Source organism: Halichoerus grypus, chromosome 3, assembly GCF_964656455.1.
Source record: "Halichoerus grypus chromosome 3, mHalGry1.hap1.1, whole genome shotgun sequence".
NCBI lineage: Eukaryota > Metazoa > Chordata > Mammalia > Carnivora > Phocidae > Halichoerus > Halichoerus grypus.
The window spans coordinates 57784731-57800124 of record NC_135714.1 but is presented as its reverse complement, the minus strand read 5'-3'; the positions used below and the strand labels follow the sequence as shown (position 1 = coordinate 57800124).

At 39.8% G+C, this 15394-nt stretch overlaps 1 protein-coding gene and 1 non-coding gene across 4 annotated transcripts; one reads left to right on the top strand and one right to left on the bottom strand.

Moving 5' to 3' along the window:
* The first annotated feature begins 1518 nt into the window (after positions 1–1518).
* Positions 1519–14396, top strand: COX18 (cytochrome c oxidase assembly factor COX18). Of its 3 annotated transcripts, none has more exons than XM_036078054.2 (6): positions 1519–2048; positions 3215–3315; positions 5423–5586; positions 7097–7218; positions 9322–9429; positions 12068–14396. In XM_036078054.2, exons 1-6 carry the CDS (start codon positions 1707–1709, stop codon positions 12239–12241), a joined length of 1011 nt encoding a protein of 336 aa, XP_035933947.2. In that variant the 5' UTR covers positions 1519–1706; the 3' UTR covers positions 12242–14396. The 3 variants fall into 3 exon arrangements, with proteins under 3 accessions (XP_035933947.2, XP_035933945.2, XP_077924887.1); XM_036078052.2 differs by having other exon boundaries at positions 7094–7218; XM_078068761.1 differs by having other exon boundaries at positions 7094–7218; positions 9322–9433.
* LOC118526685 (U4 spliceosomal RNA) lies at positions 4428–4568 on the bottom strand. The gene has a single exon (XR_004912725.1). It is a non-coding gene; the product is annotated as a U4 spliceosomal RNA (small nuclear RNA).
* Positions 14397–15394: the final 998 nt, after the last annotated feature.

Sequence of the window (15394 nt, the reverse complement as noted above, 5' to 3'; positions counted from 1 at the left end):
TTTAGTTCACAATATTGAAACTTAAAGCAATGAAACACTCTAAAATGAGAATATAATACGTGACTCCAGAAAAGGTGACCTAATCAACTCCCTTTCTCCTGGGTATTAAAAGGTCAGAGTCCCTAGGCTTAACTGCTACTGTGGAAGGACCAATTTCCAATGACATCAGTTCTCCGAAAGGAGAGAAACGCAGTAGCATAGAATTTGCTTCTTTACTCCCACAATCTGTAGGCAAAGATATTTCCATTTAAAATTTGTTTCCACTTTGAAGTAGTCACTAGCTACCGGTGGCTTTTGTTTTTTGCTTTTTTAAAATATTTTTTAAAGATTTATTCATTTATTTGAAAGAGAGAATGTGAGTTGGGGGAGGAGCAAAGGGAGAAGGAAAGAGAATCCTCAAGCAGACTCCCCACTGAGCACGGAGCCTAAGCGGGGGCTTCATCCCAGGACCTCCACCGGATCCGCTGTGAGCCACACAGGCGCCCTGGTTGCTTTTTTTTTTAACTTAACAAATGGATAGGGAGATAGATTTGTACGTTTTTTTCTTTTAAAAAGGAACAGCTGTGTATAGCGTAAATTGGGATTTGTGTGTTTAAACACATTTCAAAATTCGTGTAGGTGCGTAATGAAACAAGAACCATAGTTGCAATTTAGCATTATCCCAACATTTGCCGGAGGCTTGTTTTAACCAGCATTTTATTCCGCACAACACAATTTGGGCTCTAGGTTTAGGGCTGACCCTTACGTAATTAAACTCCTTCACTCCATTCCAGTTTGTATACTGTTGCCAGGAACACAAAAGTCAAAACTAGTCCGTATAGATTTGGCGTATTCTTTTTAAGCCGAAGACGCTTAATGTTACTGTTCAGGCTCTTGAACCTTTATATAGGATACATGTAATCTCTAGTGAAGAATTGACCTCCCTACCAGTGATAACGCCTCAAGTAAGAAGATGGTATAGTACCCTTGAGTTTTGCTCTTTATATTGGAAGATGAAACACTGAAGGACACTCAGTTTGCAGTTGGGTTTGAAAATGTTAACTGAACAGATGAGCCAATTAAATCTTTATACCACAGACTGAACTACGCCTAGTGCATAATGGATGCTCATTAAAACTCAGGTCAGCCAGAAACGCATGCCTTTCTCCAACCTGGCAGTTCAGCAACGAGTTGACTCTTTGGCAGTGTAATCCATTTCAGTCTCCAGCAGAAGCAATCCGATTGCACGTAAAGAGGTGGGGGACTACCTTCTGGTCACAAAAACCACCTACCCAGTTTAATCCATTACAAATCAAACGACTAGTTTTAAGTAGAGGAATGCAAAGGCACACGCTTAAGACCGACTTAAAAAGGCGAGAGCTTCTAGAGACCGCCCAGTCGGGTGCGAGGCAGCAAGTCCCGCCCCTAGCTCTGCAATTCCGGGCGGGCCTCTGAGGAGCTCCAGGCCCGCAGCGGGGAAGTTTTGTGTCTGCGCAGTAGGCCTGCCCAGTGCCGCGTGGGAAAGGCGGGACTGTCCTACCAACTGCGTCATCGCCAGTGCGACGCCAGACATCACTGCCTTGACTGGGAAGGTCAATAGTGCCTGAGGGAAGGCGCGTGCCGATTTTTCGCCTGGGGTTACGGGCGCGTGCGCGTGGCTCCCCTGGCAGAGCGGAGCCCGACAGTAATCTGTGAGGTCCGTGGTTTGGCTCAGCCCTGGCGCAGACATGCTGTGCCGGCTGGGCGGTAGGTGGCTGAGGCCGCTGCCTGTACTGCAGCACGGGGCCCGGGACCGGCCGCTGGCGCCAACCTCAACGGGCGGCGTTAAGCGCTCTGCTCTGCCGGTGTGGGCGGTGGCGTCAGTCTCTGCAGTTGGCTCCGGCGGCCCCGGCAGCTGGTACGAGGCCCTGGCCACGTCGGCGCCGGTGCATGGCACGGAGGAGGTACTGCTCGGCGTGCACACCGCCACCGGTCTGCCCTGGTGGGCCTGCATCGGTCTCACCACCGTGGCCCTCCGCGGCGCCGTCACGCTACCCCTGGCCGCCTACCAACACTACATTCTGGCCAAGGTGAGGGGCACCTGCACCCTGCGCATCCGCTTTGGCGGTGAGGTGTGGTAGGCGTCTACCGGGGGCTAAAATCGCCGGGTGCTTCTGGAGTGCTTAGTGTAAATCATCGTGACCACTTTCTTGCTAAGAAATTTAACTAGCACTGGATATGTGAATTAAGAGATGTTTGGTGACACATGTACTTGTCATTTCGTTTACCCTACTGGGTTTGTGCTCAAAGCCCAAGGGGTTACTAAGCTTGCTGTTAGAGAATGAGAGAAATAAAGGAAGCGGTAGCAGAGTTGTTGTATGGAGAAACCTGTGAAATTGCTGTCGTAAAGACTGTAACAGTCTGTATGTCTGCAGCATCTTTTGTCCCCAAGTATTCCAATTCATCTTTCTTATTAGAAAAAAAACTGCTAAGCTAGCCATTTGCAAACTTGATTTCCTTATTCAGGCTGTACCACCTACAACTCTGGTAAGTCGCAGCCACTTGGACTTCAGTGCTTCTATCTCTTCTGTGGAATCGGGATAGTAATACCGTCCAGGCCTACTTCACAATGTTAAGAGATCAAATCAGATAATATGGGTTAAAATATTATTCAAATGTGAGACTTCAAAAATAATGGTTTCCATGTTTTCAGATTATTATAGGGGATGGGGGACCCAGAAACAAAGGGAATCATCAGCACCCTTAAGGCAGTGAGGTACTTTACAGAAAGAATTCCCACAGAGCAGAAATAAATGCAAACTTTTTGTGACTCTGTGGCTGTCACAGAGCATATTAAAAACTTAATTAATAATAGACTTCTGTTTTTTCAGTTACCATTACTCAGAAGTCCAAGGATGAAACACTAAAATATAGGGTTCAGTTCTTATTTAATCCTTATAAGAATTCTGTGAAGTAGGTGCTATTAAACATTTTATATATGAGGGAACAGGGTTTTAGAACTTAAGTAACTTGCCCAGGATCACATAGCTAAGAGTATAAGCTGGAATTTGAATTTGGTTGTAACTGAAGATATCTTAAGCAAATTTAACACCTTATCCTTAGACTTAAATTTTTTTGAGATGATCAGTAAACCACATTTTTCAGCGAGTTAGAAGAATAGAGGGTAAAATTATGAGTGGTTATGAATAAAGATCCTTTATGTGCTCGTAACAAATTCTACTTTTTCTTTAGCTAGGTGGAAAATTTACAGCCAGAAATAAAAAACATTGCAAGGCATCTTAACCAAGAAGTTGCAGTTCGTGCAAATCAGTTGAGATGGTCCAAAAGAGTTGCCAGGTAAGCTAATTCTATGAATATAGACTATATATGAATGAATATATACTGCATAAGTGATTATATTAATTATAGGTTTGGGTGTTCTATAGCTTTAGCAGCAAAGTAGTCCTTCCACTCCTTAATATTTTAATAAGTTTGTGTGGTATGAGTTTTTGTATAGTGAAAGCAAGAAATGGAGAAACAGAGCAAGTTCCTTCTTGAGGGACTCCAGCCTCCTGAAAAAAGACCTGTAATCAAATAATGACTAAATTAAGTACTATAACAAAGGTTATGTACAAGGAGTTCAGTCATAGTGGAAAGTCAGGGAAGGCTTCATGGATGAAGATACTGTGCCACTCTGTTGGGATTTTAGTCAGTAAATGATACAGATTATTTACACACTTGACCAGTTTGGAAAGAAGGGTACAGCAGCCCATAAGAAAGGGGAGGTAGAAAATGTGAATGCTCTGGTAGAAGAAAGTAGATAGCCAAGGTGCTGTCTGTCCACTGTGGTTACCCTGTGTAGTTGTCTGTCTGGGCTCTTCGAAAGCCCTTAGAAGGTGCTTGACCATGCATGCTGCAGTTCTGTGTCTGTAGTCATCCATTGGGAGCGTCTAAGTCCTCCTGCTTCAATCAGCCTAAGTTAGTACTTAGTCAAATTATAATCCTTACCAGGCTGTGACTAAGTGTTCACCAGTTCACAGCAATGAGAAAAATAAGGGCTTTATATTATGTATATATAATGTATATATGGTTATTGTATATTTTTACCTATATGTGTATAAATGTGCCAACTCTCTTCAATATGAAATTGCTTTTCTCTTTAATGTTAAAAAGATCTGACATTTAAAAAAATCATTATGGTAGCTTAATATCTTTACTTAATAAAATAAAAGTTGACAAACTTAACAGTTTTGAAGTTTTACTGATCAGAGAAATCTAAGAGTGACAACTCCAGGCCAAAAGAACAGATTAGTAAGCTGCTCGTCTGAATTATAAATGCAGCCTAGACACGACTGGTACCTTGTTTATGCAGCATTGGCAGGATGATTGTCCAGACACATCCTTGCACAGATAGATGACTTTCTAGGAAGACACATCTAAGAGTTTCTTGGATTTTCAATGGAACTGAGTCTTGTAGGGTTAAAGAGAGTTTGTCAGGTGGACAGCCAGGTAAGTGGACTGTCCACACAGATGACTTAATGACTTCCAATTAGCAACAATCGCGCCTCGGATAAACCTCATTGGCTACGATACTGCCACTGTGCAAAGCTTGACTTAATGACTTCCAAAAGCATGCTGATGTAGAAGTCTGATTTATTGGGTAGCTTGTGCGTGTAGGCACCAAATATACAGGTGTCTGTAGAAGAGTAACAAGAGATAAAGTTGGAAGAGTAGGCAGACTCTAAATTATAAAGCCTGGAATGTCTGTGTACTGTCTTAGTGCAATAATACACTATAGTTCTATTGGCTTCAAGTCCCTTGGATGTCTACATTGTAAAAGACATGCTACAGGAGATTTAAAGATGAGTAAGATCCAACAGTTGATCTTCAAGGGGCCTATGGAAAGGGACTTGAGACGAGAACGGGAATAACGAATAAGGTTAACAGAGAAACAGATTAAGAAAATCTTCATAAAAGAGTTGGCTGAAGGATGTAAACCATTTTGATAGGTCAAGAGCATACATATTACAAAACCACATTGCTACAAAAAGTATATTCAGGGATCAAGTAATTGAGCTTGGCTGGAATGGAGGGATTTGAGTTAAATGTGCTTTCACCTCTAGAATTTTTGATACAAACTGTAGTTATACCATGCCAGTAGTAAAATTTCGCTTGTTAAAACCTAATTAGCCAAAGACCACCAGAGCCAAAGCTTGTAGTTTGATAATGTCAGATTTATCAAATTGTTATGTAATTTGTGTACATTGCTAGAGAATTTTCAGTAAAAGACTTTTTTGCCTTTTGTAAGGCAACCCTTTAGTAAAATCTATGACAACTAAAAATCCGACACAGAATTTTAGCTAATAACCACAACATGGGTGTGTTTGTGCTACGGGTATGATGCACTATTAATAGTCAAATGATATTTTCTCCTTTCCCTTTTTCCCCCCTTCCCTCAAACTAGGCTCACTTATCTAAAGAATATGCGGAGGCTTGTTTCAGAGCTGTATGTTCGGGATAACTGCCACCCTTTCAAAGCCACTGTTTTGGTCTGGATTCAGTTTCCCATGTGGATCTTCATGTCTGTTGCTCTCCGGAATTTTAGCACAGGGGCAACACATTCAGAAGGTAGTTATTATAGAAGTCTGTTTCCCCCAAATAAGTTATCTAACATTGTCTTTGTACTCTAAAGAAAAAAAAAGGGCAAAAAAAAAAAAATCCCTATGCTTTTCATAATTAGAATGTTTTTACCATCTTTCTTACAAGAGTATAGATTTTAAAATATTAAGTGTAAGCAAACTAGCCGTGTTGAGAAAACATGAATGTAGGAAGGACAACAGTAATACAGTTGACCCTTGAACACAGGTTTGAACTGGGCAGGTCCACTTACAGGTATATTTTTTACAGTCCCGCACTGTAAACGTATTTTCTGTTCATTATGATTTTTTTTTTAATTTGGGGGGGGGCAGAAGGATAGGGAAAGACAGAATCTCAAGCGGACTCCCCGCTGAGCGCAGAGCCCCACCCAGGGCTGGATGAGCCCCATCCAGGGCTGGATCTCACAACCCGGAGATCATGACTTGAGCCAAAATCAGGAGTCAAACACTTAACCGACTGAGCCACCCAGGTGCCTCTCATTATGATTTTCTTAATAACATTTAGTTTTCTTTAGCTTTCTTGTAAGAATACAGTATATGATACTTACAGCATATAAATGCTATTGATAAGGCTTCCAGACAACAATAGGCTTTCTGTAGTTCTTGGAGAGTCAAAAGTTATGCAGAGGTTTTTTTTTTAAGATTTTATTTTTAAGGGGCGCCTGGGTAGCTCAGTCGTTAAGCATCTGCCTTCGGCTAAGGTCATGATCCCAGGGTCCTGGGATCGAGCCCCACATCGGGCTCCCTGCTCAGCAGGAAGCCTGCTTCTCCCTCTCCCACTCCCCCTCCCCTGCTTGTGTTCCCTCTCTCACTGTGTCTCTCTCTGTCAAAAAAATAAAATCTTAAAAAAAAAAAAAGATTTTATTTTTAAGTAATCTCATACCCAATGTGGGGCTTGGACTCACAACCCTGAGATCAAGAGTCACCCGCTTTACCACTGAGCCAGCCATGTGCCCCGTACACAGATTTTCAACTGCTCAGAGGGTCCGCACCCTTAAGCCCTGAGTTGTTTAACGGTCAATTATACTTCTTCATGGAAGTCATAATAAAATTCATGTTACAATTCCATGATTCAGTTTCCTGGCCAAGAATTTTTTCCATTTCTAAAATTAAGGGACCAGAAAAGCATTCACAGTTATAAATGTAAACATTTATTAAGAAACTATAAACTAAAGCATTTGCTTAAAGGCATTTCCAACCAGAAAATATCTGAACAGACTTGAAAGAAAGTAGCCTATGGACAAATAGTTATATAAATATAAGTTTGAAAAGAGTACTGCTATGTATCTTTATGCTCCTACATCTGTTTGCTACAGAGAGCTTCTTCTTTCTCAGTACAGGAAGACTAATTTATGTTGTGGATTGAAAGTGAATAAAATCAATGCAGGTCTCTAGTGTGAAGGACACCTTATTTGATTCAGACTACTAATGTGTTGTATATTTCCTTCTGCTATGTTTTATTTATAAAACTGTCTTAGCAGGTTTTTCTGTTCAGGAACAGTTAGCTACTGATGGAATCCTGTGGTTTCCTGACCTCACTGCACTGGATTCTACTTGGATTCTGCCTATCTCCGTTGGTATCATCAATTTATTAATAGTGGAGGTCAGTGGTTTTAAATGAGATTTGTTTGCCATTTAAATTATTGGGATTTTTGTTGCTGTTCCAACATCAAATATAAATGTGTTTGAGTTGGTAGTGATATTCTAGCTTTGAGCCATAATTGAGATTCCTTGGTTTCTGGTCATAGATCAGCTGTTGGCAAGTCTTAGGCCAGTTCCTTAACCTCTCTGGGGGCCAGAATGCTCATAATTAAAATGGAAGAGCTGAATTAGAACACTTCTAAAGTCTCTTTCAGCTTTACAGTTATATGAATCTAATACACACAATTTTGTGATTTGTTTTTGGTAAAGACAGTAATTAAAATGGTTAATCAGTCTGGTTTTATTCTCACATTAGAGTGGTATTTTGTGTATATGTTTAAAATGTAAATTTGCAAGTAGGAAACATAGTATCTGACTTTTTTTTTTTTTTTTAGCTGTATGACCCTAGAAAAGTCAGTACTTTATGTGATGGAGTAGAAAAACACATACATATAAAATATGATCTGTCAACTATGTCTTACCATTATCCCATGCTGTGTTACTCAACAGTTTAGGGGAAGCAAGCCTTTAATTGTATAAGGAGCTATTCTCAGTTGAGTAGAACATAGACTCTTTGAACTAGAAGAAACCTTAGAAATGATCCTTAGAACCTCATCTCAGAGACCCATCACTGGTCTCTGTTTCAGAAATCGAATACACCCCTTATTTATTTTTTTTTTTTTTTTAAGATTTTCTTTATTTATTTGAGAGAGAGAGAGCACAAGCAGGGGGAGCGGCAGAGTGAAAGGGAGAAGCAGACTCCCCACTGAGCAGGGAGCCCGACGTGGGGCTCCATCCCAGGACTCCGGGATCACGACCTGAGCCAAAGGCAGATGCTTAACTGACTGAGCCACCCAGGTGCCTCAAACCCTTTATTTTTTCAAATGAGAAGAATGAAGATGATACTCTAATGTTTTGGGTTAGGGTTTCTTGAGAAAAGACTCCATGTGTAGTCTTAAGTGTGTTTCCCTAAGGTCACCTAGTACCATTGAATGTGGTTGGTACTTAGTGAATATTTGTTAGAATGAAGAAAATGATCAACACAAGGTCACAGTGAATTAATGTCAGTCTTCTAGTCTTTCCTTTTACCAACTAACAACCCAGTATACGTAAGTTTAATAAAAACTTATTCTTGGGACGCCTGGGTGGCTCAGTCGGTTCAGCATCTGCCTTTGGCTCAGGTCATGATCCCAGGGTCCAGGGATCGAGTCCTGCATCCGTCTCCTTGCTCGGTGGGGAGTCTGTGTCTCCCTCTGCCTGCCACTCCCCCTGCTTGTGTGAGTGCTTGCTCTCTGTCTCTCTCTCTCTCTCTGACAAGTAAATAGTAAAATATTAAAAAAAAAAAACTTATTCTTACACAATATACACCATGTGCCAGGCACTATTTTAAACAATTTATGTGAGTTAACTCATTTAATTCTTAGAATAATCCTGTGATATAGGTACTAATATTATCCCCATATTAAGGTAGAGAAAGCGAGACACAGAAAGGTTAAGTAACTTACACAAAATCACATAACTATTAAATGCAGGGCTGCCATGTGAATCTAGGTAGTTTGGATCTGGAGTCTGTGCTCAAAATCATTTCATTATTCTATCTCTTAAATAAGTTATTTATAAGTCATAACTGCTTTTCCTAGCCTGGTTCTTCCCCTTATTCCATATAGCCAGATCACAAACCTTTGAGATTCCTATTATGATCCTTCTTTATGCCAGGCACTGTGTTTAAGTACCAAAACAAGGGTAACGATTCATACATAGCACCTATCTTGAAAGGACTTTCAGTCTTACAATCTTTAAAAAACATTGACTTGTAAAAATTATGCTCTTTAACATAGCTGAATCCCCTTTATTGCTATTGATTAAAGCTCCATTTAATAATTCTGCATAATTATTAAATTTTTCAGAAACATAGATCGTCAACTCTACATTTATCAGTGTTTTAATTTTTTTGCTTCTATTAAAATATAGGTGGAGGCCAGTCAGAAACAAATTGTATTTTAAAGCTTGTCTGATTTAATATGCTCAATAATTATTGTGTGTATTTATTATTCTACCCTCTCAGATTTTTGCTCTGCAAAAAATTGGAATGTCTCGTTTTCAGACATATATTACATACTTTGTTCGTGCGGTATCAGTGTTGATGATTCCAGTTGCTGCAACCGTGCCTTCAGTGAGTAAGCACCCACATTGTGTGTAGCATGTGCTAAGTCCTCTCTGTGCTTAGACTGGCTAGGATTCTGTGTCTTCTGTTGAGCTTCCTTTGACTGCTAAGTCCCTTATTGGTTTCCGAGTTTCTGTAGTAATTAATATCACCAAGTGACACTTCATATTTCTTGGGATTAGTTAGTCTTCCTTTGTGTGAATGTGAGTTAACTCTCAAACTCCTTTCTCTTTCTTTCTTTTTTTTTAAATCTTGCACAGTGCTTTAAACATAGTATTTGTTCTGTTTGATTAGTTGAAATATTGAATTCCTTCTGTCTGCATAGACTGGGCCAAGGAATTTAGCTCTTAAAAAAGAAACAAAACTTTGTGCCAAGTCCATATGGGTTCATATGTGATATTATTTAACCTCAACAATTCAGTGAGGTAGGTACACCGGCCCCCATTTATATGTCAATACACTTTGGTAGAAATAGAAAAAAAATAGTTACATTTGCAGTTATTTCACATTTTTAGCCTTTTGCTTATTTCCCAATGATACTTAGTGCAAAGAGGGCAAAAGCTGTCTTAGGTATTATCTCTCTCTGCTCAGGGCCAACACACTGACCATGAAGTAGAATTCATTTACTGGGGATAGATAGGGTTCATTAGCATATATCAAAGTACTTCATTGTCTTAGGAATCTGAAACAGTGCATTTTCAGCATCAAAAATGTATTTTTTAAAGCTGTCCCTTGGTCTAATACTGTCACTAATCCTGTGTAAAATAAGTCAGTTTCCACATTTCTGAAGTAGACCTCATAATGTCTGTGAGAACTAATAAAGTAGCATCAAGTGCTTATTATAGTACTTTTCATGTGAAAATAGAACAGTACAGATTCACTGCATTTCTGGGGAGAAATAATACCAGTTTATATATTATCAGGAAACTCCTGATCAAATGAAATAGGAGCAGTGAATTTTCAGCGAGGGATTGGGTTTAAAGTGAATAACAGAGATCTCAAAAGCAGTGTCTTAAATACCCAAGTTTATTCTCTCAAATATAGGAAATTCCGAGTTAGGCAGTTTAGTGTAGAGCTGATGTGGCAGCTCCATGAAGATACATGAGGAACGCAGCCTGCTTCTCTCATTATGTTCCACCATCCACTGCCTGTAATTTCTATCCTTAAGGCCACAGTATGGTCATGATGGCTGCTGGAACTTATCTTGCAGGAATGGTAAAAGGGTGCTTCAAGTGCATTTAGCCCCTTTAGGGAGCCTTGACAGATGTCACACCAAACACTTGTGCTAACATCCTAGCTACTTGGGCGACACCTGGTTGCAGAAGAGACTGGGAATTAGTCCTTTTTTTTTTTCTGATGGCAGTATACCCAGCTTAAAATGAGAATTTTACTACTAAGGAAGAAGAATTATTCTTAGGCAGTTCATAGTCTACCATAGTTGGTTTCAGAGTACTTTTTTTGTACTGGATAAGTCAAATGATGATGATGGCTAATAATCAATATTGACTTTGTGCCAAGCACTGTTTTAAAAGGTTTACATGTATTAGCTCATATAATTCATCCAGTGTGCACTGAAGTAGGTGCTATTACAGTCTCCACTTTAGTGATGAGGAAACAGACACAGAGAGGGTAAGTAGCTTATCCAAGGTCACTCATCCATTAAGCGACATGTAATATCACTTAAGTATCTAAGACCCATCCAGGCAGTTTAGCTCCTGCCCGTAACTACTATGCTAATCTGCTCTGAGGATGTGGTACTTTCTGCCCTGAAAAATTTGCTTTGGAACAAATCCAAGTGCTTAATATAGGCCACCTACTGTGCTTACCAGTCTGTGTGAGTTATCTCCCTTTTTCCTCACAGCAGCCTTCTGAGGCAGGTATAGTTCAGTCCCCATTTTATAGATGAGGAGACTGAAACAGAAGGAAAATAACTTCCCTGCAGTCAAATAAATGGAATTCACATTCAGGCAGTTCAGCTCCAGGACCTGGACTCAACCACCACAGGCTCGTGCCTCTGGGGCCTGATCACATTCTGATGCCAAAGAAAAGTTTGCAACTCCCAACTGTGGGAATATTTCAAAAGGCTATAGAACTTAGTCAATAACCTAAATAAATCACTCTGAATGGAAGTACAAAAGAAAGTTGAAGATAATGCTGAGACTGTTCATCTCTGAAAAAGGCAAAGATAATTCATTCCTAAGAAACCAGTTACTGGGAAAATTTGGGGTGATCACTATGTAGAGGAAAACGGGGTCTAGGGAGCCTAAATGGCTGTGCCCCCAGTACCTTACCTCCAGTATAGCAGCTTGTCAGGCCTCTTGATTGGGAAAAAGCGTGCTTACTTGCCAAAGAGGGGAGGGGAGATCTCTCTTGAGACTCTGCCTGGCGCTGCTCTCTGTCATCCACTTGCTATCATGAATACCTCTCCTCTTGACTTTCTTTTCACTTTTTAATCCTTTTAGCCTTCTTTCTTACCTAGTAGAATCGTCACAGGTATCAGATAGCTGCCACAGGTCTTGTTCAGTCCCTGTCCACGGTTGCTTTCCCACATTGTCATTTTCTCTTGTACTGCCTACCCGTCTCTGGACGTCAGTGTCCTTGGAGAGTTGAGAAGTACTAACATTCATGTCCTTTCTTCTCTTTCTAGTCGATTGTGCTCTACTGGTTATGCTCCAGCCTCATGGGCCTTTCACAGAACTTGCTGCTGCGCTCTCCTAGGTTTCGTCAACTTTGCCGAATACCGTTGACCAAGTCAGATTCAGACACTCCTTATAAGGACCTCTTTGCTGCCTTTTACGCCAAGTTCATTTCAAAAAAATGACATGCTTTCCATTAATTTTGAAACAATTGCCAGTGTCATTATCACAATATATTTAGGTTTAGAAATTCAGATTTGATTTAATTTGTCTTTAAAGCCATGAACTGTGTAAAGTACTATGGGTTAAGATATAGTCCAAATATATTTGACAATACTTAAAATCCTTTAAGTGCTAGAAATATATGTTTAATTGTATCTTAAAAATACAAAAGTAGAATCAAAGTGCCTGGTTCTGCTTATAAAATTACAACTTGGTAGAGGTGCCAGAGCTTTGGAAAATAGGATTAGATACTGAATGATGTCGAATTACACTGACCAATCTCATACATTAAAGTTTTTTAAAGAGAATACAGTGAGGTGATTCTTAAAATTTTGGAGGTGTGGAGGATCATAAACCCGTTTGCACGTCTGCTAAGGCTATGGTTTTCTTTTCAGAAAAATCCTGGGACTCAGAACATGGGGGCCTTGGTTGATGAGCCTCCCTTCCCATGCCCCGAGGCTTTCTGGTAATTCCTGGTTGAGAAATCTTATTCTAATGGAACACACAATGATGATGAGTTACTGTGTGACTTTTAAAAAATGGACTTGAGATACATGCAGTAGAGTAATCCTTAAAGAAAGTACCTAATATGGTAGGTGATACTGCCTTTCAGCCCTGCTCTGAAAGAATACAAGAAGGGTACATTCCTTTTTATGTATCTTAAGACTGAAAAAAAAAAAAAAGACTGGACTAAGTATAGCACTAAGTACTGATAGAGCCCAAAGTGGAAAATCTTAAGCATTAAGTTTGTTTTAGTCAAAGGAAGAAAAACTGAAGGGCAGCTATCTGTTATGGAGGTGATTTTATAAACTTCTTTATTTGGAAGGATTAAGTATTCTAATGGCTTTAGACTATGGTAGATGGAAAAACTAACAGGTAATACAAAATGTGGATCCAGTATTTTGTTTGTTTGATTTGAAAGGATGATAAAACTAATTGTGGTTGGGGTATTTATGAATAAATTTGACAGTCATTTGAAAAGATTATAAATTACAAGTTTTCATTGAGTTGGAATATGAAGCTCATTTTTGAGAGGCCCTGTATCCCATCTCGTGTTTTACAATAAAGCAAAAACTAAAGCAGAATTAGTCATTTTTTGAATAATGTCTATTAAATCTTAGCCATTTTGGTTGTCACCTCACCGGGTATTTAAAGGTAGCTGTTGGGACCTGGTTCTCTTTTCCTGACTTCCCAGTCCTGGTTCGTGACTGCCCTGTTGAGGTAACTGTCTTTCTAATCACAGTGAAGGAATTGAAGCCTCCGTACAGTAAATCCTCATTATTCTCAGACTTTGTATTTGCCAATTTGCCTACATGCTAAAATTTATTTGTAACCCCCAAATCAGTACAGGGCTTTTGATGTCATTCTTGGACAAACATGGAGTGCCAAAAAATTTGAGTCATTCGAGGTATGTGTTCCCAGATAGGTCAAACAGGGCAACACTGTGGCTTGTTTCAGCTGTCAGACTGTATAATAACCAAGTGTCCTTTTCATGGGCTAGTGCCATGTTTTTTCTCATTCAAGGGCTTTTTGTTGGTGATTTTGCTCTTTAAAATGGCCTCCAAGTGTTGTCATGCTGAAGTGCTGTCTAGTTTACCTAGGCACAAGAATCCTGTGGTGTTCTTTAAGGAGAAAGTAATACCTAAATAAACTTCATTCAGGCATGAATTACGATGCTGTTGGCCATGAGTTTACCATTAATGAATCAACAATATATTGTATTGATGGGTTGACAAAAATGTGACAACAGGCTCACAGAAATGTACCCCTGTAAATTCTCTAGGAGCAATGGTTTAGTGTTGACTAATTCAGAGTTTGTGGTAATTTTATAGAATATAACTACCTCAGATAACAAGAATTGACCTTTCGGAACATGTACAATCAGGGAAGGAAAGGCAGAAATGTGTGTGCTGGTTGTATTACACAAAAAGAGGAAAGAGAATTTGAGAAAAATTTTGGCTATCTCGAACAAGTTGTCTCGCCATGTGTATCATTGGGTACTGATTCATATATTTTTCTCATAATGGGATGAAGGAAATCAGCCCTCTTCCCCCCATTTTACTCAAAGAAGTTTGTCACTTTCTGAAAGTAAGAAATAAAGGAATGCTGTGACTCCCTTTTCCAGTAGGTGAATCTTCTTTCCATGAGCATGCTTTACCTTGTTTACTTGGATTCCCCTCGATTTCTAAATGTACATTTAACATCTTTTTTCAAGGGATAGTTTACCTTGTTTCCTATTGCTTTCCTGTTTTCAGACATTTTGAATTGCTTTGAAAATGTATGTAAATTTATTTGAAAATACAAGGTCCCTCCTCCCATATCTCAAAATAATTTCTGGTAGAGCTGAAGGTGGCTGGGATCTTAGAAAATACTCATGAATAAAGAAAACTGATACATTATGAACTGAGGTGAATTAGTCACCTGACTTCAAGCTGGTAAATATTCCTCTCATTTCTTTCTCCAGGCAGATTTTTTAGTAAATAGCAAGTCATGGTTCAGAAATCCCAAGTCTGTGGTCTTTGATCTTATTTCCCCAGCAGTTTGTCATAGTCAGGAGCACTTCCAGAGCCTAAGATTAGGGGAGGTGGGTACTGGATGGGAACAAGAGGACACATACACACTGTTGGATGCTTCTCCCTCCTCTACTGCTGAGGGACTGGCAGAGCTCTGTCTTGGACCCTACAGAGTTCAGGAAATCTTTTTTGTTTTTTTTCAGATGGAGACCATAGTCTATTTGTCTGTGACACCCTTCCTCCTCTCTTGAAAGGGAGTATTTTTTTTCTTTCCTCCAGGTGGGCCTTATTTTTGTCTCTAGGCCAGATTCACTTTTTTATCGGTGTGTCTCAGCCCAAGAGTTAGGAAAGGAAACTCCCTCCTGGATCAATTTATATTCTACTGTGATACTAGTGCTCAAACATATGTTAGGAGATGAAACTGGCATAACCAAACAACCCAAGTTTTCCCTGGAAGCATTGTAAGAGAAAACCTGAAGAGTCCTGTCTGGGCCAGATGTCGTAGGTGGGAAGATTTAAAAGCAAAATCCTTGATTGCCACCTTCACAGATAACGCAGGAGAGGTTTCCAAACCTCTTGGAGAGCAAGCCTTGCTAAGGTACC